The sequence below is a fragment of the Phyllostomus discolor genome, chromosome 3, assembly GCF_004126475.2.
Source record: "Phyllostomus discolor isolate MPI-MPIP mPhyDis1 chromosome 3, mPhyDis1.pri.v3, whole genome shotgun sequence".
NCBI lineage: Eukaryota > Metazoa > Chordata > Mammalia > Chiroptera > Phyllostomidae > Phyllostomus > Phyllostomus discolor.
The window spans coordinates 141,793,794-141,820,283 of record NC_040905.2 but is presented as its reverse complement, the minus strand read 5'-3'; the positions used below and the strand labels follow the sequence as shown (position 1 = coordinate 141,820,283).

General features: G+C 40.9%; 1 protein-coding gene across 3 annotated transcripts in view; it reads left to right on the top strand.

The window, feature by feature from the left end:
- TEK (TEK receptor tyrosine kinase) overlaps window positions 1-25,770 on the top strand; it is a 105,195-nt gene extending 79,425 nt beyond the window's left edge. The window contains exons 12-23 of one of the 3 annotated variants that reach the window (XM_036021528.1): window positions 274-561; window positions 6,054-6,353; window positions 8,138-8,289; window positions 9,673-9,883; window positions 12,165-12,275; window positions 14,342-14,532; window positions 15,074-15,187; window positions 20,097-20,167; window positions 21,189-21,229; window positions 22,126-22,222; window positions 23,799-23,898; window positions 24,737-25,770. In XM_036021528.1, coding sequence (XP_035877421.1) covers window positions 274-561; window positions 6,054-6,353; window positions 8,138-8,289; window positions 9,673-9,883; window positions 12,165-12,275; window positions 14,342-14,532; window positions 15,074-15,187; window positions 20,097-20,167; window positions 21,189-21,229; window positions 22,126-22,222; window positions 23,799-23,898; window positions 24,737-24,811 — 1,751 coding nt within the window. In that variant the 3' untranslated portion in view covers window positions 24,812-25,770. Of the gene's footprint in view, window positions 1-273; window positions 562-6,053; window positions 6,354-8,137; window positions 8,293-9,672; window positions 9,884-12,164; window positions 12,276-14,341; window positions 14,533-15,073; window positions 15,188-20,096; window positions 20,168-21,188; window positions 21,230-22,125; window positions 22,223-23,798; window positions 23,899-24,736 lie in introns of all 3 variants that reach the window. The other 2 variants (XM_028514517.2, XM_036021529.1) reach the window with 2 other exon arrangements.
- Window positions 25,771-26,490: the final 720 nt, after the last annotated feature.

Genomic DNA, 26,490 nt, shown 5'->3' with positions numbered 1-26,490 from the left:
ATGCATTATTTCTGGGGCTCTTGAAAACTATTCCCAAATTATTCTCCAAAGGGGTTGTATTCCTATATTACAATTATCCAAACTACATACTAGAATCATTTTTAAGGTTTACTATTTGGGTAGCAAGTGGCTGCTAGCTTGTGTTTATTCAATAGCTAGTGAAATCATATATCACCCTAGGAGCCAAGGTTATTCTGTGGAGCCGCACTTTGGGGGTGCTTGTTACCTTCATTCACCCTTTATACAAATAATGATCTTCCTGGCTTCCCCTAGGTCTCCCTCCTCCAAGAGGTCTCAGTCTTCTACCGAAAAGTCAGACCACTCTAAATTTGACCTGGCAACCAATATTCCCAAGCTCAGAAGATGACTTTTACGTTGAAGTTGAGAGGAGATCTGTGCAAATGAAAAGTGATCAGCAGAATGTTAAAGTGCCAGGCAACTTGACATCAGTGCTACTTAACAATTTACACCCTAGGGAACAGTATGTAGTTCGAGCCAGAGTCAATACCAAGGCCCAGGGGGAATGGAGTGAAGACCTCACCGCTTGGACGCTTAGCGACAGTAAGTGACTCTTGCTGTCCCAGTCTCTCCTAAATGACTTTTGACTACTGTTGTTTGGACTTAGCTACCATGATTTCCAGGCTGTTTCTTAGAAATCATAAAGGTGTTTACTTGTGAATGGAGGCCAATTCTTGCTCACAATATGTAAGAAAGCTCTGTGTAAATGGGTTCACAATAATTCCGGCAGGACTGTGCTAAATTTAAATTTACCTTTCTTTGGTATGGAGTGATTTATTCAATAAATTAATAACAAGAATAAGGTTATGTGAGGCTCATTTAATCTGTTGTATGACAGTTTTCAGAATTATCATGTATCTATATACACACAGATGTTGATTAATTATAGATGGGTTTTTCTTAATCTTAAAAGCCAAATAACTTTGCTTGAAACATAGTCTTAGACAATTTCTGGAGCTACAGTATATATTTGAAGATAATATCATGACTTTTCTTTTAAAATATTCTGCAAACTAGGCTTTTCTTAATTTCAGTTGGTCATTTAAAATTATTCAATACTTGGAACTTCTTGGGTTTCTTTGTAGTAATTAATGGCGGGGTTTTTTTTTTTTTTCATCATTAAGCAGAGAGTTCTATTTTAACTCACAGCTTTAGAGCTGTGTCTGTGCACGTCGAGACCTTGAAGAGGTTAGCCATGTCCTGGCCACACTAGCAACCACTTACATCAATCAGGACATGTGTGGTCCCTCACCCACCCCCAAGTCTGTGGCTCTCTCTTCTGCAGCTGGGTCTCCACTTCCACAGCAACAGGTTTGGCACCCGGCTCAGTGTTTCTTCAGCCACTCTCTTCTTGTATCCGTAGTGTTTTGTCAGTGTTTAGGGATTCTTCATATTTTTTAAAAATACTGTGAAATTTAAAAGTTACAGAGCAGTGCAGGGAATAATACAACAAATACATTCCTATAACCCAGAAACAACTGCTAATATTTTGTCATGTTTTCTTTCAGCTTTTTTTGTTGATTTGTGGAAACAATAACACGAGATGGATATACCAAAATTCCCTTTGACCACCATTCCTACTGTAATTCTATTCTCTCCCCAGAGACAACCAAAATTATAAGTTTGTTAAGTATTTTTCCATTCAATGTTGTATCATTTTAATACACTGTACGCATATATAAGTATAAATATGCACACATATTATTCTTTATCTTGCTTTTTTGAATAAACATTCTTACTTTTATCTATGTTAATTTGCTTAGATCTGGCATATGCTTCTTTAATTTTTGCATAATAGTTTGTTATATCATCTTTTTTATCCCTTTCTTTTTAGCTAGACATTTAGATTTTCTTTTTTTCTTTACTATCACAAACAAAAATTCAAATCCTTGTATGATCCTTATACATGTCCCCTTGTGCATAGGTGTGAGAGCTTTTCTAGGGAGCATGTCTAGAAGAGGAACCAATTGACTATATCCCTCTAAAGTGTATCTTCAGTGTGTGCTGCATCCTAGGAGTGCGTGAGCACGCCCTTTTCGCTATCCATCTCTGTTCTTTAACTATCTTCATATTGCTTGATACTGTCAGACCTTCTTACTTTTGTCAACCTCAAAAGTAAAAAACTTTGCCTTACTGTTAACTTCAATGTTCACTTCTTTAATAATTAACAAGGGTAAGCATCTCTTCTTCAGTATTTTGGGGACTTTTCTGAGGTTATTAGGTTTCCTCTTGTTTGATATATAGGGTCTGGCACAAATAGCATCCCTTTTTTATTATGAAATCATAAGCATGTAATTCTGTAATATAACAATGTCACACTTAAGCACGCCATATGACATTTTAGGTGAAATGTTCAAATTAAAACTATCATTATCACACCCATATTATTACTCTACCAACCACCCTCATTACTTCTCCTGGACCCTGTATTTGCTGATACACTTTGCCCTTTGGCTTGCTTGTCTTCTTTTACTGATTTGTTAAAATTCTTTATATAATTTAGAATGTAATCTTATTATGTATATTGCAAATATATTTTCCTCATCTCTTTATTTTTACCTGGTTTGTGGGGTTTTTTTTAACCTTATGCACAGTTTACATGTAATCAGACCTGCCATATCTGCCTTTGCGGTTTGTACTTTCGGTGTTTTGAAATTATTCCCTATGCCAAGAACATAAATATATTCTCTATATTTTTCTAGTAGTGGTAGTCTTTTGGCTTTTGCATGTATAGGTATTTAAGATATAGGCATGTTATTTCAGTGTATAGTATAAGTATTTTAATCTTTTAAAATGTCAGCCTTATTTATTCACATAGGGCAAGCCAATGGCCCCAAATGCCATATATTGAATAATCTCTCTAGAGACTTGTGATACTTTCTGTATCTTATGCCATGTTCTCATATTGCTTTTGCATTAATTTCTAAGCACTCTGTTTTCCTCCACTGACCTATTACTGTACAATTTCCAACCTGTTTAAATCACTTTAGATTTATTAAATATTTTGATTAGGGTGAATCATTATTTTCTTTTTCAACATTGTCTTAGATGTACATTTACTATTCTTTATAAATTTTGCACTCATGAGAATTATATACTATCAAATCACACCATAATTATCATAATTATAGAATTAAATAAAAACTAGCTAGTAATCACAAGGACTTGCCTTGCATGGAATTTGATGAGCGGTGGGGATTATACTGGTGGTGGTGGTAGAAATGCTGAGCTTGGTGAGGTATGATCCAGTCCCTACAGGGTCAGGAAGTTAGGGAAAGGAGGATGTAGATGAGAACATTTCAGTCTGAACTGACATATTTATTAATATGCTATGTTGTTCAGAAGTCAAAGTAATGCTTCTAGTTTAAAGTTTACCTTGGTGCTTAGCCCAGCAGTTCTATGTGGACCAGGTGTAAAGAGTGAAATGAATTAGATTTGGCAATAGCAGCAAATCTGTGTAAAATAAAAGTGTGTAATGTGTTCCTGCATCTGTATATGGCTCATTTGACACTTATAGTGACTTTATGAGGAAATTAGAATAGAAATTGTCACGTTTAATAGACAGGGAGCCTGAAACTCAGAGGAGGGTAAGTAACTTGACCAGAGTTATATAGCTAGTAACTCATGGGGTTAGGATTCTAACATTTCACTTCTCTGTTTTATTTACTTTTGCTAAATGATGCTACTCATTTGTCTCCTTGGGTGGGAAACCAACTGCTTCAAAACAACTTTAGTTATTGGGGAATTTTCTTCCACAAATGTTCTGAATTGTTTACAATCTAAATATCATTTCCTGAAGTGTTTTATTTTCTGTTATTCCTATTTTTCAATTACAGTTGATATTAAATATTATTTTATATTAGGTTCAGGTGTATTGAATAGCAGTTAGACATTTATATAATTTAAGAAGTGATTTCCCTAGTAAGTTCACTACTCACCTGACACTACAGTTATATGCATACTATTGACTCCTATACTGTACTTTGCATCCTTGTGACTGTTATGTAACTACTGATTTGTATTTCTTAGTCCCTTCACTTTTTTCACCCAGCTCTCCAAACTGACCCCCATCTGGCAACCATCAATTTGTTCTCTGTAGCTATGATTCTGTTTCTTTTTTGTTTGTTCATTATTTTGTTCTTTAGATTTCACATATAAGTGAAGTCAAATGGCATTTGTCCTAAAGTATTTTAGAATCTACTTTAGAGTCATCTGGGAATCTGCTGAAATGTAGATCATTGGGCTCAGACTCACTGAATCTAAATGAGTCCATTAAGTGAGACCAAGACTACTATCTATCAGGCATCAAATGGATAAACTGGTACATGTAAATTTATGATTTTTTAAAAGATTTTTAATTTATTTTTAGGGAGGCGAAGGGAAGGAGAGAGGGAAAGAAATATTAATGTGTGGTTGCCTCTTGTGAGTCCCCTATTGGGGACCTGGCCAACAACCCAGACATATGCCCTGACTGGGAATCTAACTAGAGACTCTTTGGTTCTCAGGCTGGCACTCAATCCACTGAGCTGTTGCAGCTAGGGCAAATTTATGATTTTTAATTGGCACCAAAATTATATTAGTTATTCTTCTGGCCAGTATTTGCCAGCCACTGCTTGTTTTGACAATAGCCTTAGAATACCACTGGTTTATGAAATTGATTTTTTATATGAAATGTTAATATTCCTAATACTCTGTAATCCCTTGTGGGAAGAAAGGTTATTTTATATTTTTGAAAGATATACAAAAATCTTGTTACTGGATGCAAAGAAACTTAAGACATATTGCTAATTAATTAATTGTAATTTTGGATGTTAGCATCTGTTAGACATGAAAAATAATCAGATTTGGTAGCTCAAAATCTACTACCTGATTCTCACAGATTGCCATGGTTACCATAAAGAATTTGATATGGAAAGAGGAAATTTAGAATGAAGAAAAATCTCTGAGGATACAAAATACAAAGAATGTGCATCAAGACATTTCTCGAAGGTTCTAATTTGCTTATAAGCTGTAACTTTTATATGAAGTAAAATGGCCTGAGTCTATCACTTGCTTACTGGGACCAGTACAGGTCCCTTATACTGTGAAGTCTCAGTTTTCTCACCCCTAAAGTTGAGATCATTAAAACCTCAGCATTGGTTACCTACCTGCCTGTGTGATTATGAGCCTCAAGGGAGAGCCCGCACATGGAAGCACCTTGTAAGCAACGTCACAAATGGAAGGTACAGTTAATATCAAGGGCAAGACCTTGGAGTCATTGTTTCCTTGAGTCAAAGAGTTGTAGGCTTTGTAGAGTTCCAAAGTTTTCTCTGACCTGTGCACTTTGTTTGAAAGAGTTAGAGTGGGGGTGCAGGAGTGATTCTGTTCATGTCAGCTTGCTATCTGGAAAACCTCAAGCTGTCTCTCCCTCATCCAACCTATGACCCTAATGGCATATTCTCTCTCTTTTTCCCAAATCCTTATAGCAGTTTGTTTACAAAATGCTTAACATTGACTTTCTACTGCTCCATAAATGCATTATGGGCAAGGATAGGCCATATGGGACAGTGGCTACACTATAGACTCAGGCATCAAATTGCCAGGAATTGAATCCTATTCCTTCTACCTGATAGCTGTGTGACCTTAGCCAAGTCACATAACCTCTCTGGGCCTCAATAGTTATGATAAGAATCTTATGAAGATAAAATGAGTTACTATGTGGAAGGGCCTATATAAATGCCAGCTCTTTTAATCTTTCTATTCTCCCTTGAATCAAGAATAGTATAATATAGGTTTCTGGAGTAACAGAAATTTTGAGGCCTTAATTTAGGATGACACATATGTTTTACATGTGTTGTTATTTTCCCATCTCATGTTACACCATCAAGTCTGTATGCAATCCACTATCAATTGTTTGGAATTGTCATCTAAGAAAACACCTCTTAGTCATTCTCAGTTTGTGAGTTGACATTAAATATCTCTCAAAAGCATAATAATCCAAGAGATGGTAGTATATCTTAAGTGAAATACTATTATGCTTTTTTTTTAATTTCTAGTTCTCCCTCCTCAACCTGAAAACATCAAGATTTCCAACATCACAGACTCTTCAGCCGTGATTTCTTGGACCATCTTGGACGGCTATTCTATTTCTTCTATTATCATTCGTTACAAGGTTCAGGGCAAGGATGAAGACCAGCACATTGATGTGAAGATCAAAAATGTTACTATCACCCGGTATCAGCTCAAGGGCCTAGAGCCCCAAACAGCTTACCAGGTGGACATTTTTGCAGAGAACAACATAGGGTCAAGCAACCCAACCTTTTCTCATGAACTGACCACTCTCTCCAAGTCCCAAGGTTGGTAGAGCAGACAGGATCTGGAATTATTTCTGGAGACTTTCAAGAAGGCCACACCATGTTAGGATATTTACCCCATATTTGTGTCATGGGACATGATTCATTTGTCCTAATAGGCTTCACTATTTCAGATAGGTCCTGAAAATGAAAATGCCCCTGGGAAGGATACCCTGTTGCTCCTTTGTCTATTGTTAAACCTTAGGCTGACTTAGCCTATCAGCATCCCCCATCTAGTGGTCAAAGCTCTGAGGAATATGAATTAGATCCTGGGGAGAAAGAAGAAGGTGAAACTTGCTTAGTGGAGACATACCTGTGCGGTGACTCAGTAGGAAGCTACAAGAACCATACTCCATTCTTTCTCAAAATGAACTCCTCTTTTAGCTTGGGTGACACTATGCTATTCTGAGTTTCCTCCTACTTTTTTGGATCCAGGTTATTATGTCTACACATCTGCCACTAACTCCTATCCCGGAGAGAGTAGGCTCTTTTAGATAGAGATCCCTCATTGTACTAAGCAAACTCCATCCAGAGTTTGTGATTGATAAAGTCTGTTAAATGCAGTTGAATGAACAAAAGTGGACAGTTGGAGGTAGGGCAGATGCTGCAGCATGTGGAACACCTTTCCATTTAAATTTATCTGAAATGGCACCCCCCAGTCCTCTGCATGTGCAACATATGTGAGAGAATCGAGATAGAAGGAATGATAATTTCTGAAAATTTATTATTTGGACTAGAGTTTATTTTACAGAAAATCTTATAGCACTAATAACTTCTTGCTTCTCTTCAGGGTTACCTAGGGCTTAAGGAATAAAATCAAACAAGCTGTGTTTTCAGTGCTGATTCTTTGGAACATTTTTGAAAGTTCCAAGGAATGATGAGTCTACGAACTTTAGAAAATCATAGTTTTTGAGGTCACATCCTTAACAAATACATCATTTTTATAGTTGCTTGTATTTTGGTAAAATGCATACAGCTATACCTAAAATACAAACAGAAAAGTTAAGGCATAACAAAACAGCCCCTCACCATTCCATTCCAGATATTTCTTTATGCAAACATGCATAGAGATAGAAGGAAAGATATATGGTCACAAAATGATCCTTGTAAGAAGATGGGGTCATGCGCTCCATGCTGTTTTTTATAAAAATACACTGAATTGAATTTTATTCAAATTTAAATAAGGGACAGAAGTGGAAAGATTAGACCTTAATCTTTAGTAGTTTATTTTGACTTGAACCCTGTCTTTCTCTCCCCTCCCTCCTTTCTTTCTTCCTTTTTTCCTTTCCCTCCCATTGTTATCCTCAGGGTTTCTTCGTCAACTTTTTCAAACAATAAAAAAAACAAAACACATCTTATTATAGACTCTAAGCTCTTAGCATCATGAAACTTTTCTAAGTAGGGAAACTGTGCAGGGAGGTTTAGTCACTTTCCCAAAGTTATGCATCTAGTTTGCCATTCCCACTGTTACTTGATAATGTGCATCTGCTTGGGCTTTGACTTGGAAGTAAAAGTTGAAAAATGACAACTAATGATTAGCATATTGCCATTTGAAAAGCACTTTTGTTCTTTTTTTTTTTTTTTTGAGGATTTTAACCTCATGAGTCAGACTCATCTCCCCTGAGTTTCAGAAAATAAATGAATAGTCCTAGGTCACGTGGCAATTAGGTGGCAGGGCTAGGGCTGCCATCACATTTTCATTCCTCTACGACCTCTCCCACAGGTGGTCTTGGCTTCTCTCTCTGTCTACACTAACCCTACTACTTCCCCTGTGTTCCCCTGCACAGCATCAGCAGAGCTCGGAGGCGGGAAGATGCTGCTTATAGCCATCCTTGGCTCTGCGGGAATGACCTGCCTGACGGTGCTGTTTGCCTTTCTCATCATGTTGCAGTTGAAGAGGGCAAATGTTCAAAGGAGAATGGCCCAAGCCTTCCAAAACGTGGTAGTGTCTCCTTTTCCTCCTAGCTAATAAGTGCAAGTCCTCACACATGCAGACCTTCATTTTAAAGATGGGCACCAGATAATTCACTTGTAAAGTAAATATTTCCCTTAGGCAGGCCTCATCTTCTCTTTGGCTTCCATTACTAAGTGGGAGATAATAACATGACTGAGATTTCCTGTCCAAAATGGAACAATTTTCAGAGTGAAAAGGTTGTTCTTAATAATTATGCAGGATACCACGCCTAGAATATGACTGTTGCACTGCCAAAATGAGATGTAGGATCATCCTAGTGGTAAGTCACCAGAGAGAATAATCTTCCAATATGAAAAACTCAACATTTTTGGTAAGGAATGACATGAGGGTAATCAGACCTCAGTGTTGCACTAGACAAGTTTCCCCCATATTTTCTATTTCCTGTTCCCATATCTTCTAATATCTTCCTCGATTTTACCACTCCTCATATGTGTAAGAGTTATGTATACATGTGTGTATTTCCCATTCCTGCATACCCCTTGGTGTGCAATCACAGTTCATAGAACTTGGCATGGCCTCTTTCTTTCATCTAGGAATTTTGACCAGTAACAAAGGTCTACAAATCATACCTAGGCAAAAGGCATCCCATTGGAGTTCTTTGGTATTATATGGCTGGAACATGACTCTAGTCTATGGTTTGAGACTCTGTGAAATTCTGCTCAGTGGGGGACAGGGGAGCTTTGTTATCTGACTTTGTGCCAGAGCTGACTCAATACAGGCTGTGCCTGAAGGGGAAGGGCCACCAAGGGGGTCGGCAATGCTGGCACTCGTCACAGTGCAGTCAGCAGCTACCAAAACTCACAGCAAAGGAGACACTGTGCTGGGATTTGCCCTAAGCATCAGTCATCTGGGAGCCAGAGTCTGCCCCTGAGTGGGCCTGAGAGATTATGAACACTAAGACAAGCGGGAGAGGGTGAGTGAGAGCCATAAAAGAACCAAGGGAGAGCTCTCCCTGAGGCCCATCCTGTGACTGCCCAGAGAGAATCTTTGAGATCTTTTTGAATTGGGACTGAACACTTGCTCGTCCCACAGCAGAGTAGAAACTCAGGCATGACTCACTCAGGGATACATCATCCTTGGTCCCCTCTCACTCTGTAGACATTGTTAATCAGGTGTGGCGTGCTCCCCATCGGGGCATGGAGCTGTGCCCATGCACCTCTGTGGATAGCCAGCTCATTAGAATGAGTGTGTTGGACGACACCTATTTCCCCCCTCTATTCTAGAATTAAACACATTTCATTCTTCACCTGGTATGGATACAGGAGGTACTAAGTTCCTTAGTGTGATTAAAAAATCCTGACATGGAAAACATCTTTTTTTTTTCTTTTGGAAAACATCTTTTTGTAGAGGGAAGAACCAGCTGTGCAGTTCAACTCAGGAACTCTGGCCCTGAACAGGAAGGCCAAAAACAACCCAGATCCTACAATCTATCCAGTGCTGGACTGGAATGACATCAAATTTCAAGATGTGATTGGGGAGGGTAATTTTGGCCAGGTTCTCAAGGCGCGTATCAAGAAGGACGGGCTACGGATGGACGCTGCCATCAAAAGGATGAAAGGTCAGTGTGTGGCCAAATAAGTCAGCACTTCAGCAGGGTGGGGAGAAAACTTGACTTCCTGCTGAATCTTTCCTCTGTGGTCTTGCATTCTTTAAGCAAAACATTGGCACGTGGTCAGATACAGACCTTACGTGCAACTGAATGTGATATTTCCTTTGAGGTCAGCCTGTGATAGGGTTGGGATGTAAACATGAAGGCATGAGCTATTTCAGCCCCACTGTACTGATTCCTTGGGACGTGAGAATACAGATCCTCAACCACACACTGCTAACTTACTGCAGTGGTTCTCAAAATTCAGCAGGCATCAGAACCACCTGGAAGACTTGTTTAAAAACAGACTCTTGGGCCCCACCCCACAGTTTCTGATTCAGTAAGTCTGATGCAAGGCCAGAGAATATGCATTTTGAATCAGTTCCCACGTGCTACTGATGCTGAGGGTATGGAAATCAAACTTTTCAAACCAGTGTCTTCATGGATTATCTACATCAACATTGGTGGACACAGTGTGAGAAATGCATCTCCTTGGGCTTTTCCCATGTCCAGTTCTACTGCCTGTGAATTCGGAGGTGGTCCGTGAGCATCTGTGTTCTTAAGCTTTCTCAGTGACTCTTCTATACACTTAGGTTTGAAAACCACTGATCTGAGATCATAAGAACTAAATCTTTTTCAATTGTGTTCCTCTTAAGACTGCTTGGTGCTTATCCATTGAACAAGATTGGATAATAAACTTCTAAGAAAGCAAACTGACTAGTTCCCTGGCAATAGTACTGTTTCCTGTGTGAAATGACAATTTATAGAAGACTGGATTGTGAAGCTGCACTCTCATGGCATCACTCAGGGGCAGGGGTTTTAGAGCCAGGAACCTGACTATTGGGCTGCTCCATAATGAGGCTCTCCATGGTCACCCACTGGTTTTCCTTCTTTTTGATGGTAGTACTGAGCCTCAGATGAGAATTAACCCTAAATCTTATTCAATCACTGCTGCTCCCTGCATTGTTAGAAAACACCATGTTAGAAAACAAACAAAAAATAAGCAAAATATTAGCTATGCTCAGAGGTAGTAATGTTTTAGTATGTACACACACACCCCTTGCTTAGCAGGCAGAAATCCCTTTTTTTGTTTTGCTACCTTAGTCACAAGAAGTTTGGGGGAGCAGTAAGGATAGTTAGAGGAGAGAGGGTATAGAACCTGGTAAAATCAGTTTGTACTAGGGTCCAAACTGAGCCTGACTGTCTGCATCATGCCCTCGTGAGGAGGTAAAACCACTTAACGGCACCAGGATATAAAATTTCTGCCAGAGGAGTGATACATCCAAATGAGGGCAGTTCCTCAAGTCAGGGGCAACCTCATTGTAAAGAATGTCACTTTTGAAATGCTCACAAGCATTGATCTCAGGCCACTGTGGTATGAAGAGGATTGTCTGCTAGTTAGTCTTACAGGTATCCTCAGCCAGTGTGAACCAGGCTCATAATTTTTATGCACACGGACACTAGCACCCCTCTGTTATTTTCTGAAAAACCACAATAGCACACTGTTACCAACTCAAAGCTGGTCAGGTTGTGCATCAGTCAAAGAGCCTTCCCTCTGGCCTGGTTGGTGCCTGGCGATTCTCCCTCCCATCAAAGTGCCAGTGGAGAGACAGGACGCAAAGAAACAAATGCAAGTCAGTCTCCTGACTACCAAGCAACTTCTATAAAAATGCCACTGGGAGTTGAGTTTTTTCACAAGGCTCGTTTGTGAAAAAGCAAGCAAGTTAAAATCATCGAGTGAAGTGTGGTGTGTATGTGTGTGATTGGTGAGACTTACATACAATTTGGTCCTATTCCTCAGTATATTTGTCTTGGGATGGTAGATTGAGCTGGCAGAGCTAGAGTCAAGAGTGGAGGCAGCTCCATCACTATCAATGATTTCTCTGGGTATTTGAGAGCTTCAACAAGAAAACTTCAGAGCAATGGTTCTTAACCAGGGATATTTTGCCCCCTGGTGAGGGGCATTTGTATGGGTACATTTTTTGGTTGGGCTGTTGGTGTCTAGTGAGTAGAAGTTAGACATGCTGCTAAACATCCTACTATGCCCAGGATAGCCCCCCAAAACACAGAAGTACTAGCCCAAAGTGTCAATAGGGACAATATGCTTTCTTAGTGTAGAAATCTCTGATTTCTATGCAGTTTTCCAGACCTAATGGTGGCTGAGTGTGCTTGACAATCCCAGGGAGGAGGAAGAGTTAGTTGTTTCTGAAGAATAATAGACAGAGATCATAACTCTTGACTTCCTTCCCAGAATATGCCTCCAAAGATGACCACAGGGACTTCGCAGGAGAACTGGAGGTTCTCTGCAAACTTGGACATCACCCAAACATCATTAATCTCTTGGGAGCATGCGAACATCGTGGTAAGATGCTCTTTTCATATATTTCCTAACAGATTTTTTTATTTGAAACAGGCATATTCCTTATTGGAATTAGGAAAGATAATAACCTTAAGAATATTACTTACTTTTTAAAGTTACAGTTTCAATCTGAATGACTAGTCTCATTTATAGATCATGCTGAGGTTCAGCATTGTTTTGGAGGTAGGATCTATGGCTGGATCATTGGCCCTCTGATGTGGTTCAGCCATCACTGCCCAAAGTTGCCCCGGCTCCCACTTGCCCTGTGCTTGCTAATCCAGAGGTTTGCTCAGCCATCACTACTACCTAGACAGGAAGAGCATTAGTTCTTTTTAATTGTCTCTCTTTTCATTTTCCTACCAGACTCAAGCAGTTGATATTCTGAATGTTAAATCCATGAATGCCAACAATCTACTGTAATATGAAAGCATTTACCATAATACTTAGGGAAAATAATAATATGCTTATATCTGATAGAGGTTTATTATTTCCAACTTGCCCAATTTCCCATACTATTACATTAGGTTTTACAACTATCCTATGTTGTACATGTTCTTAAAGTTCAACTTGTATTATTAATTCAAATATTTATTGAGTACATCTATTGAGTATTTAATGTTATTAATTGAAGTATTTATTGAGAGATTTACCTCTGCATGTAACCTGGGTTTGTACTTAGGAATCTATGCTTAAACTTAATTTCTCATGGAAAAGTTTCTCCTGCAAAAATCTCCACAAAGTAATTATTTACAAACTTGACAACCTCTTGTTGACTTTACAGCACAAAACCAACAATAGAAAAGAGACTATTTCCTTTTCCTCAATTTATTAAACTAAAAATACTGGTAAGGCAAACAATATATCATTCTGTGATCTAATAAGGGTGTAATTCTGAAAGTCAGATCATGTCTCTTACATTAAATAATGAAGTAATGACATTTATTTTGGAGTCCTTTCCTGAAAACAGGAATCAGCATGGGGCAGCAAGAAATGAAAGTTAAAAAAATAATAACTAACAACAGAAAAATATATATCTTTTAAAATTTTGCTTAACCATCACATTAAGATATAATTGCTTGGTTCTTAAAATTTCTATTTCAGTAAATAAATGAGAAAGCACATGCTTACAGTACAGTAGGATTCAGTGTGAGAAGATTTTTGTTGTTTAGGCCAGAATTTCAGTTTCTTAGGATATCTTTTAAGTTCAAAATCATTCAACATTTGAAATTTACAAAATGGTATATAAAATAATTTACCTTTAAAAGATAGTAAAACCATTCTACTTCTCACTGGCTCTAAAGATCAATGTTTTATCCAAAAAAAAAAAAAAAAAAGATTCCATTTTATTAAAAGAAAAAAATTTGTAATAAAAATAAGACAATGGATCAAAATGTGTTTAAAAAACTATTGTTTTATTTGTTCCTGAGAGTTTGAGTATTCCGGCTCCTGTGAGCATTGCTGACCCTGGACTCTGCTGCCCAGAGACCTAATAGGGGTGTGGTGACTTAGTGTGGGCTGTAAGGCAGAGCAGAAGGCAGGAGAGAGAAGTTACCTATGTGGATTCTTCAGCTATGGACATGTAATCATTGTTTGTTTTGTTGTTGTTTTTATTCATTTTTTAAATTTTTAAATAACCTCAAGAAAAGTAGAGAGAGCACGGCTGACTCATATTTGGTTCTGATTCAGTAGTGAATAAAAAACAATGTACGATGACGTGGACTAGCTGTCTTATTAGATCCCCTGAAAGCAAATGCTTTGATTTTCTGCGTCTGTCAGTACGGAGTAGGTAAATGCGTTCAGGAAGCTTTACGTGTTAGTCCACATTTGGTGGGAAAGGGGAGGGGAGTGGGAAAGAGGGGAACCTTGAGTCCAAGTAGGGCACCCTTCAAGTACTACAGAGGGGATAACTTAACTCCCTGCTGTCCCCAGCATTCTCGAGGTTGGTGCAAATGGATAAGTTACTTTTAGATGAAATGGAGTTTTATAAGCTGTTCCCAAGGACCAGAGCACAGCAGTAATTTCAAAGCGTTTTGGGTCTACTGGTTAGGTGGTGTCTCTCCTCCCCACAGGCTACCTGTACCTGGCCATTGAGTACGCCCCCCATGGGAACCTCCTGGACTTCCTGCGCAAGAGCCGAGTGCTGGAGACGGACCCGGCCTTTGCCATCGCCAACAGCACGGCCTCCACGCTCTCTTCCCAGCAGCTGCTTCACTTCGCCGCGGATGTGGCGCGGGGTATGGACTACTTGAGCCAAAAACAGGTTTGTGATGAGGAAGCTGCTTTGGACATCTTTCCTTTGAAATTCTCTCTAAAGTCACTTTAAATTTGTATATATTTTTTTCAGTCAACTTCTCTTCTTTAATTCCTCTTACAATCTCCCTCATTTTAATCTTTGTTAATAAATCCATCTATTTATATAGATGTTAATGACCAACATAATATGTTTATGTAGTAAATCTCATCATATGTATTTGATGAGGTGCCTTAACCCATCTTAGCCGAAATAATGCTCAATAGCCGATGATTTGCATGGCAGCAGGAAAATTTAATGACTTTTTTGTTTGTTTTTTGTTTTGTTTGTTTTTTTGAAATACTTCTCCCAAGATTTGTCAGGATGCACTAACTGATGTTTTAGAGAGCAGCTTTAAGGGATCTGGATTCTGGTGACTTTAAAAAACTCATTTTCATACTATCTTCTCATCTCGGTTTCCCAAAATGTTTGTCCCTAGGGTATTGTGCTAACAAAATGAAGTAAAAAATGTAAATAAGCTGAAAATACATGATGTTTTTTAAAATTTCAGTTTATTCACAGGGATCTGGCTGCCAGGAACATTTTAGTTGGTGAGAACTATGTTGCCAAAATAGCAGATTTTGGATTGTCCCGAGGTCAAGAAGTTTATGTGAAAAAGACGATGGTAAGTTCCAACCAGACACCAACAGCATCCTTTCCAAGGCACTCCCCCTGTCCTGGTGTGGCTCTCTGCGACCACTGTTCTGTGGGGACTGAGGCATCTGACCGTGATCCCGGTAGATACTGTCCTGGCCCAGCAAACATCCTTTCTGGGTTTTGATTCCTAAGATGACTGGAGGGTCCACATTACCAGCAGGGGAGCTACTATGACATCTGGTCAAGCACTTGCCTGTGCAAGCCTCGTGGAGCAGGGGCTCAGGTCTGGATCCAGGCCAGACCCTAATGTGTCTCACTCAGAAACCTCTGAGGAGTCCATTGTAAATAACGCTGCAATACAGTATGCTAAGTGAAATAAGCCAGTCAGAGAAAGACAAGGACCATATGATTTCACTCACATGTGGAATCTAATGAACAAAATAAACTAACAAGCAAAATAGAGGCAGACTCATAGATGGAGAGCAGGCTGACATCTCTGAGGGTTGGGGTGAGGGGTGGAGGGATTAAGGAAAAAAGAAAAAGGACTTATGAACATGGATACCAGTATGGTGATTGCAGGAGGGGAAGGGAGTATAAGGGGGATAGAAGATAATAGGAAATTATAACACAAAATGAATTTTTTTAAAAAGTTAGAAAAAAAGACTAGAGGGAAAAACTCAAGGAATGGATAATGTGAGTACTATTTTTTTTTAAACAGAAATAAAGAAACTTCTGAGGAGTTCCCACTATTTCTTTCTACACACAGAAAATATAAAAGGGGCAAAAAAGACACTTAGCGTACTTTCCAAATATAAGGGAAGTAAATTAATGAGACTCCTAAATCACAAGGAGGCCCTAGGGAAAAACGCAGAACTTCTAAAGGCATGCATAAGACTCCCTCTTTGCCAAAAGTTCCCTCACTCTCCCTTTAAGCACAAAGCTATCAAAATTCACTTTTACCTAATGATACCTAGTCTCCAAATGATAATATTGTATCTCAAGTCTAAGATCCTGGGAAAACCTAACCAGTGTTAGCAGAAGAGAGAGACTGAACTCATCCTGCTTTTGTTGCCCACCCTGGAATCATAAAGCCCTTGAAATGCCACACCTTGGACATTCATACTGTGGCAGTGTCACCAGCAAAGGGGTCCTGGCCCCTATTCAGGATAGGAATCAAGAGCGGAGAGGAAACAGATTCAAAAGGGGGGTTACTAAAAACAAGGTGGTGGAGCTTGATGATGCATCAAGGGAGCACATGCTGATGAAAAGTATGGCTCCCCAAACTGCTGCCAGTCCAGCTTAGATAGGGCTGGGCTCTTCACATGGGCACAGCGTCTATTTTTTTGTTCTCTAGGCTCCCCTGTGGGCTGGCATTGACTGGCACAGGGGCAGGCACATTGGTTTGGGGAGTGCTGAAGAGAAACTTGTCTTATCTAGGAGAGGCTCAAAAAGATAAATGAAGAACATTCTCAGCTTGTCTCACCAGCAGTATGCCACCACATCTGATTTCCCTGAGCCGTGGGCAAATGTGGAGCCTCAGGATAACAATTCCTGTAGCCTTTCCTTGTGTTCACGGGCCCACTCCAGGGGCTATCTCACCCTTTTCTAGGTCTTATAAACATTACCTGGGCTCAGTTTTCCCAGGACTATGCCAGTTTTCACGATATAGAAGCTCCTTTTACTTTGTGGTTCCCAAATTGCCTCCAAAAGGCTCAGGTTCTGTATTTATCCTCAAATTCAGGTTTCCTTTCTTTTCAATATACTTATTTTACTGGCTGACAAGATAACACAGAAACAATATTCAAGAATGTTTTGAAAAGGAAATGACCCACAGTTCACTACCTTGACACATTTTTTTCATTTTTTTACTTAGTGCTTTCCGCAAGCATATGCAGTTTTACAGTTACAATCACAGTGAATTTAACCATTTTGGACCTTTCCACTCCCTTTCTTGATAAGGGTTTGAAGTGGGGTCCCTTTGGCTCCTAGAGACACCTCACAGCCTGGCCGTGGGTACTTATCAACAGGGACACTTTCTGAAGCCATGGGCTCCTCCCTGAGGGTTAGTCCCAGACCATAGTTGTTCCCTAAGATTTTCAGAATTTGCCCCACTCAAAGCAGATGTTTCTCTGCTGGGCTGGTCTTAAAGAAGCAGGACCCACCACTCACCCCTCCCCTCTGGCTGTCCCCCTCCTCCTGTGCCACCTGGAAGCCTCCTGTATCCTTCACAGTATCCATTTCCTTGCCTCACTCCTGCACTTGGGTGATGTGGTGCCCTCGATGAAGGGATGGAGGAAGGAACACAATTTATGCCCACAACCTACACATCTTGTTTGGATGCTTTCAAATCCCCAAGGCAAATGCTGGTTTGCTTGGCATTTCAAAAAGGGCAGGGATTTATGTAGTCTTGGGGAAGTTAAGAGGAATTCTAGAGGAACAAAGCATTGGGTTCAGGGCTTCACTCTATTTCCTAATGGCAGGGTAGTGTTCCCTGGTGGCATGGGGTCTGAGGAGGAAAGGTACAGGGAGGGATTGGAGAGGAGCAAGCTCCCTGAAAGAAGGGTGCAGTGTACAAAGACGCCACCAGAGGGCAGAGTGGCCACCTTCTCTGTCCTATTGTTTAAGTCAGAGATTTTCAACTCTGGTTGTACTTCAGAATCATCAGGGGAACTTATAAAAAACACAGATGCCAAACCCTACTGCTTAGTTATTCTGATTCAGTAGTTCTGGTGGGGCTTCTGTATCAATTTTCTTATTTTCATTCCAGGCAATTCTAATATGGGAACTGTTGCAAACTAATGTACTAAGTGATTTGGAGTTTTATTTTTACTGATTAAAATATCATATGTGTATTGGTTATGCATCCCTTCATAACTAGTTTATTTTATTACAATGTTTACTATGAAGTTTGGAGGTAAATAAGCCAGACTCAGTCTCCACCTTCGAGGAGCTCACAGATAAACACGTAGTAAACAGTTGTAACAGTAACAAGTGCTGAGGGCCAGGAAAACAGATGCCACAGAAACACAGAGAAAGCACACCAAATTAAGCATGTGGGAAGACATGGAAGGCTCCCTGGAGGAGACTAATTCCTGAGTTTTACAGTAGGTGTTAAATAGTGGGGACGTGAGAATGGATTGGATGATCTGAAGGGTGCAGTATGTATAAAAGCCTAGATGCAAAGGAAAGTATGAAGCACTCAGTAGTTAGGTAATTCAATATGGCTAGAGTGTCATGTGAAAAAAAGGATTGTTAAAAATTCAAAGTTGGAGGAGGAAGCAGGGATAAGGTCTTCTTGAAGAATCTTAAATTCCAGCTAGGGATTTTGAACCAAGCTAAGGATTTGGGATCTTGTGACAATAGGGACATTAAAGCACTTTAAGAAAAGGAACCGTGTGGTTGGATTTGTCATTTAGAGTGACCATTCTGATTGTGGTGCAGAGAACAGATCCTTAGCGAGGGAAACTGAGGCAGGAAGCTCAGTTAAGAGGTGGTGGTCATCAGGTAAGAGATGACGGTGGCCAGATAGCAGTAGGTGATAGCAGAAAGAACAGATGGAAGTGGAGACACCCAAAATAAGAAAACAATGAAAAGGTGCACCTGGAAATTAGTAATTAGGAGGTATGAGGTCAGGAGCCAGCAGGTAAGGGAAAGCAAAGACAAAACAGAGAATGTAGACCACTCTTTCCACTCTTTAGCTGGGAAGGGGAATAGAGAACTACAATGACAGGTGGGGGATGTGGGTGGGGTGGATGAACAGTGAAACAAGGTGGGAATGTTGAGAATATTGAAGTGGTAGATATGAAAAAGGACACTTTCATAAGTGGGCCTTAAAGTATGGAATTACCATTTGGGATTTATGGTCAACTTCACATCCCTAACATTTCACAAAAAACTGGGAGAGAATTGAGTGTTCGAGCATAATCCCATGGGTGAGGCAGGGCTGCTCTCATGGATGGATGGTCTGTGAGAATGCCTACACCAGTTTCAGGGGGCTGAGAAAGATCCCCTAAATGTGCCTGATCTCGTCCCATCCACTGGTGAATGTGGCTGAAATGCTACTGTTAGCACCTGGGCAAATCCCTGAGAAGGAGGTCTCTGTCTCTTAATAAGGTTCTTAGGATCCCTGGGGTGTGTCGATAGGAAGGGAACCCAAAATCATAGTGAATTTGAGGAAATTAGGAATAAAACTCAGAAGTCACATTCCCCTATGTCCAGTCCACATCTCACTCTTCCCAGACTGGACTCAATTAGCCAAAAAATAGGGACAGCCTAGAGGGAGTCAGGGACAGGCACACAAAGGATGTGTCTCTCATTCCATCTCCAAACCCACTGTAAACTCATTGGCTAGAAGCTTCCCTCTCCTGGTGGTATGTATACACCCTGTTCCCTTTGGCCTGCCAGGCTCTCTCTTCCCCATCCCACCTGCTGACACCTACACATCTCAGAGAACCAAGCTCAAATGTCCCTTCCCCTGGAAATTCTTCCCCTACCTCCTCCAGGCATGGTTGTTCTCCTCACACCACCTGAGCCTTTCCCACATTACAGTTTGATTCTTGGTTTCTATGCCTGTGTCTCCCCTTTCAGACCTCTCAGTTTCTCTGAGAGCCACAAAGTGCATCAAAAAATAAATGAATGACTACTGAGTACACACATACATTCACACTCACACACATACACTTTTCTATATGTAAACTGCAGTAGGACCCCTTGAGGTAAGTAGGACTTTCATTATTTGCATGTCTTTGGATTTGAAAATACACTTGTAGTTGGAACTTATACAAAACATCAGCTCCTGAGTCTGTCATTCCTTATGTCTGGGGAACTCCAAATAGGGTGCCCTGTGGACCTGAGTGAGCCACACACAGCCTTGGGTGAGCTGCCAGCCTTGTCAAGGGGCCCTGCCCCACCTAAGTGGAATCTCACTTTTTCTCCAGGGAAGGCTCCCAGTGCGCTGGATGGCAATTGAGTCCCTAAATTACAGCGTATATACAACCAACAGTGATGTGTGAGTAAGCCTCATGATTGAGGGTTTTTCCTTTTTTCCCCAGAAATAACAAATATACATCTGACAGATGATTACGTCCTTCTGAGAACAAAGCTAATCAATAAGTCCAGGAAATAGATCCATAGAATGAAGCCACAGTGTGGACAATTTTCAGGGTGTGAATCGGGGTGGCAGGCTCTGGGTTTCCTTCTGCTTGTCAAGGAGCAACATCATTGGTGGTGGCTTGATCTCCTGAGGAGCAAGGGCTGTGCTGGCCTTCCTGGCTCCACTCCCCAGACTGCACTCAGTGCTTAGGACTGAGGTCAGAGGTCAGAGGTCAGAGGAGGTGGCCAGACAGCTGCTGAGGGTCAGAGGTGATAGGAAGTTCAGACAGGGAGACCATCTCTTCTTCTGGCTTACAGTGCCAAGGCTCAGGCTGACGGTGAAAGGAAGGGTTGGGATTGATACCTAGGCCATCTTGCTCATGTGCCCTATTTCCAGGAGGGAAAACTGAGGCCCAGAAGGTTGAGGGGACTTGTCCAGGGGCTTCTCTTATACTAGAGGGATGAGGAGGAGGCTGGCAATGGCTGTCTCCTCATGGTGTGCACAGCGCCTTTGATCTGCTCTCTCACATCTCTGCATCACATCGCTTTGAGGTGGAAATTGTCCTTGTTTTTAGAACAATATACTAAGACTCCTCAGGGGTTCAGTAACTTTTCCCGGGTCACATGAGTATCAGGTGGCAGAGATGGGAGGAATCTGTTTGGCCTAGAGTGTCACCTGCTTTCCATAGTAACCACCTTGCATTCTCTACCTAAAGTAAGTGGGGGCTTTAGAAAACTAATACTGTTTCCCTGCTAAAATCCTCCCTCGGGCCTAGAGGAGAGAAATACATGCTGCGTGATGGTCCTATCCCAGCGAGCAGACATTTAATATTTTCTTTTCTGACAAAGATCAGTCATCTTTGCTTTTGGGGCAGACAATGATTGTTTCACCTTTTTAATGCTTGCTAATTATTGGTGTCCCTATTTCCCATCCACAGATGGTCCTATGGAGTGTTACTCTGGGAGATTGTTAGCTTAGGTGAGTATCCATGTATCTCTCCCAGGTAAGGCTCTTGGCATAGGCACTGGGCCCTCCCTGTGCTCCTTCACTGTAAAATCCCAGAGGGACCATTTGTACATGGTGCCACCAGATGCAACTTGGAAATAGAGCCTAAGGGTCTCTATCTATCAGTGTGTTTTTTTCCTGTGTTTCTCTATATCTAATGTCATATTGTAATAGTACATCTGGTGACCATGAGCTTTGTTATAAGTTCATTGACTCTGCTTGTGCAAAGATGTCATAGAGCTACTCCAAGTTTATTTCTACAGCTTTAAGGTGATATATTATGTAGCCAAGAAAAAAATTACATTTTGAAAGCTATTGATTAACCTGTGAAAATGTGCATGCCAAAAAAAAAATAAGGTGCACATTCATTATGATCCCAGTTTTAAAATATTAACACTTTAAAAAACTGGAAGGGCTACACAGAAGGATAGAAAAGCTATTATAGTTTTTCTTGATGCTTTTTATATTTTCTAAGCTTTCTACAATAAATATGCATTGCTTTTATTGTATAATTAAAATTGGACAGTAACTATTGTAGCTTGAACAGGAATTACAAAACTACCTACTTCCAATTAGGAAAGAGAGACACATCATTGGTACAATGGTTGTGCTGTGTGTAGACAGATCGGGGAAGAGAACTAGCCCTGTAAGTCAGGCATGGTGCCTGGATCTCCCTCGGAAGGAATGGCTACACCTTAGTGCGGTCTGCAGAGTGAGTGCAGTGGGTTTGCTCAGAGAGGAAGATTACGCTGGATGCGCACCCCATGCACCCCTTCGTTCTTCCAATCTTTGCCTTCTGAGCCCCTGAGCAGAAAACTTTGCATTCTGCACCAGAGGGGCTGAGGGCAACACCACTTCCTGTCTTCCAGGCGGCACCCCCTACTGCGGGATGACGTGTGCCGAGCTCTACGAGAAGCTGCCGCAGGGCTACAGGCTGGAGAAGCCCCTGAACTGTGATGATGAGGTGTAAGTTAGGCCTCTTCCTAGGGCCACTTGGTCTTAATCTTCCTGCTGCGTGTTTTGTGAACAGACTGACCCTCATGAAGAAAATTACCTGATTCATGCATACACATGCACACCTCCATGCACATGCAGGTGCATGCCGTGGAGATCACAAAAAAGCCAGACATGAAGGGGCTCTTTAAACTAGGACTGTTAGGCAGTGGGCAGGGACATGGGCTTCCCAGGCACAGACATCCAGGTGATGAATCTTGTGAAGGTTGATATGAGGAAGGTGAACAAATGCAGAATAGATCTGAAATAAATTGATGAAATTATTCAAGAATAAGTCAATGTATGGATAAGTAAATAAATGGGGTAGCAATTTCAGAGCTTTTACATTAAGGAAGATAGATTTTTCTTCATGGAATTTTGCTTCTATAGAGATTACTTTCCAGAGCAAGAATTATTCTGAGGAAGAGAATAATTAACTTTAGTGATAACCAGAATTCCCACAACTTAGCTGATGGAGAATCTGTCTAATTGGCATACTGTGAAGAATGGAAGGCTCTAGGTTAAGTAAATAATGTGTCGTTATTAGACTAAGCACCTTCATTATTAGACTAAGGTTGCTACTAATTTTGTTACTGGTACAAGAGACACAAACCTACTCCATCCTGGGCAACCCTGGATGTACCTGAACCATCACTGGACCAAGTCTCCAAAAGTCCACATTTTGAGATTCACTCCATGAGGAGTGAGAATTTTCAGTTGTTATGGAACTTCTGTTAAAGTGCAAATTGTTCTGAAATCTGTGACACCTGAGGCCAATGGGTGATAGTGTTCTGTGCACAGCTTCCCCTGAGGCACTCACTCAGCGTGTGAAATCCTGAGCCCACTCCCACACATTCTGACTCAGTAGGTCTGGTGTGGGTCCCAGGAGTTTGCATTCTGATAATGCAGGCGGTTCCGGCCACATTTGAGAAAGTACTTCCTTAGACCAGTGCTTCTGCAGCTACGTTTATGGGACATGCAAGATGTGAATAAATAATACAGGGGGAAAGGAGTTCTGTGTCAATTATGTTTGAGGAGTGTCATGATAAACCCGGTTAAACAGGTTTTTTTGTTTGTTTGTTTTTAATGACAAGGCTTCTCAAGATTTACTATGCTAATCCCTGAGATGGAGATGCGAGAAGTGGCATTTTGACCAGTAATTTGAGCTTGAAGCAACTTTTTAAAAAATTAAACACTGATATTGTGAGAGATATAGTATCTCAAGGAAAATGCTGCCCTGGAAACATAGCCGAGTTCTTTCCAGAAGATCAGAATAGCTGAGACCAAGATGCTGCAGGAATGATACGGTGGGGGTGGGGCATGGGTAGTACACCAGATCTACTGGGAGAAGAAAGGGGACTTGGATAGAGAGGCAGGAGGCCTAATAGAAACTTCCTCAGTGCCATCCATCTGTCTTCTGCTGGCTAAGCTTAACAACTACATGTTGAATGGCTAAATTTTCCTCTCTTGTTTCCATACCCTACTCTTGGCCGTGCCCAGGAGTGCGGCATAGCCATAGACTTAACCCTGTAACTCTTTGCTTTCAAAGGTATGATCTAATGAGACAGTGCTGGAGGGAGAAGCCGTATGAGAGGCCCTCCTTTGCCCAGATATTGGTGTCCTTAAACAGGATGTTAGAAGAACGAAAGGTGAGTAAGGAGACCAAGCGGGGGCTCATTAACTGGAATTCCTCATGTGTGCTTGTTAAAAATAGTTGATACAATTCAACAGGTTCTTCTGGGCATTGCCCTAGGTATTATAAGGACATAAAAGATGTGACCTCCAACTTTGAGGAAGTTACAATTTTGGAGGAAAAAAGATCTTTATGTGAGATACAGTCAGACACAGAACAACATATATATATTTAGCTATTTGAGTTGGAATCTTAAATCTTGTCAGTCATGTAGCCTCACCCTTCAATTGTATAGATGAGGCAACAGACTCAGAGGTAAAAGTGACTCGACTCACCCAAGGGCACAGGCCCACAGTAGGGAGCACCGGAGAGTGGTCCACAGGTTACTATGGGGAGGGTCAAGAATTCCACAAAAATTTCTAGGAGGTAGCTGGCTGTGCATATCTGGAGTTTAAGAGACTAATCGAGGTTAGGGAAGTAGATTTGGAAAGTCATCTTAACCCAAGTGGTGATTAAACTGGAGACGTGGGTGCAATCAAATGGGAAGCTGAGAAGTGGACCCAGGAAGGAGCTTAGAGAGCTGGGCACTTCAGGAGGCACCGATGAGAGACAATGAGAAAGAGAAGTTCAGAAACTGGGGAAAGTGAGAGGATGGAATCTTACTGGCAGACGTCAAGGGCTACACTCCAGAAAGACAGTTGTCAAATATAGGAGGAACCGAGGACAGAAAAATGTCCCCTAAGTACCTAGTATTTGATTTGAAACAAGCTAAGGACACTAGAGCATTACTGTAACTGCCCCAGGAAGGCAGCGCTGGGGCAGCCTGTCTCTCTGAACCACTCTTGTTCTCCTAGACCTACGTGAATACCACGCTTTATGAGAAGTTTACCTACGCGGGGATTGACTGCTCTGCTGAAGAAGCCGCCTAGGACAGACCATTTCATCTGTGTATGCTGTTTCCCCTTCACCAGCGGGAGAGACCCTCAATGCCTTGATGCCAAGGAAGCAAACACGCCTCTGCCGGAAGAGGCGACCTAGAAAACTGAAGTGCACATGTATTGCTGTATGCCTGGGGCTTTCACCCCAAAGACCCCTGTGTGTGAATCTGTAGTACACTCTGACTCTAAAAAAGAACTGTATATACTGTTTTGAGTAAGAATGTACTGAAATCAGAATGCCTGTTTGTGGTTTCATATGCAATAATATATTTTTCTAAATATGTGGATTTTAAAGGAAGGTGGGAAAGTACAATGACTGTAATGCATAACTCATTATTGTCCTAGTATTTTTGATATTTACTTTTGTACTGAATGCTATAAAATGTTTTGCTGTGTAGAAGTAAAATATTGTTAACAAACCTAACACTGACCCTGATAGCACAGGTAAGAACCTGATAGCACAGGTAAGAAAAGTGGAGGAGTTGCATGACTCTTGACAGGACACAGGTTAACATTAAAGAGACTGAAAACGCATGGGATGTGAACCAGGCTGTCCTATCTCTGTTCTCTCCCTCAGCGGCAGGAGCCACCACTCTCACTGGCGCACTCCACAGCTTCAGTCACATGTCTCCAGTGCCTGGTCAGTCCAGGGCGTTAACCCTGAAAACAGACTTAAATCTCATTCCTTATATGCCTAAGGCCTTTCAGGTATATATAAATAAGCTTAAAAGATAAATTAATGGGATTTGGTTTTCATTTTTCTGGTAACATTGATTCATGTATTTGAAGAAATTAAAATAGGAGGCCTGGAGTTATACTGGGGAGACATGTGATGTTTATCATGTCAAATTAACATCCCTAATGTATTGCACATTGTAAAAACTTTTAGTTTTGACTGGTTTCACGTTTATCATTTTATACAGTAAGTGAATAAATGTCTTGCCTACCTACTTGTTTGTCCAAGAACGTGTTTCATAGATGTGTCCAAAGGTCTTCACTGCACTTTAAAGAAAAACACCTTACATGATCATTCTCTCACTTGTCAGCCATATGCAGGTAGAGCAGGTGCTGAGTGTCCTCCACCAGGCATGGTGTGTCAAGCTCACAGTTGGAAATGTCTTCTAGAAGTGTTCCACAGTCTAGTCCAGTTTCTTGTACCAAAGCAGCACACCATTGCTAGTGTTCCCCGTGTGAACTGAGGGCTTAATACTAGAATCCCTGTTAACCGTGTTACAAAGTTAAACAGTCAACATGTCACATCAAGTTCCATATTCCTGCCATCTAGTCAACCATCTGCATTCAGAAATAATGACCAGGAACCTGAATTTATTGCAGAGGCTCTTCATTTACTACAGCACATTGAAGTGGAGACAGAGCAAAAAGCAAGACTGCTGGTATGCCAATTATTTAATCAAGTAAGTAGAAACTTGGATGCAGAACCATGGAAAATAGGTCCAAATACAGTTGGCCCTTGAACTTCACAGTGTGGGGGGGGTGCAGTTAGGGGTGCTGCTCCCTGAGTAGCTGAAAGTCCATGTATAATTTTTGATTCCCCCCAAACAAATAACCTACCGTCAACCTGAAGCCTTACTGTTAACATAAACAGTCAATTAACAAAGCAGATAATGTAAAGACCCTCAGCAAGATGGCATTGGTGTCTAATCAACATA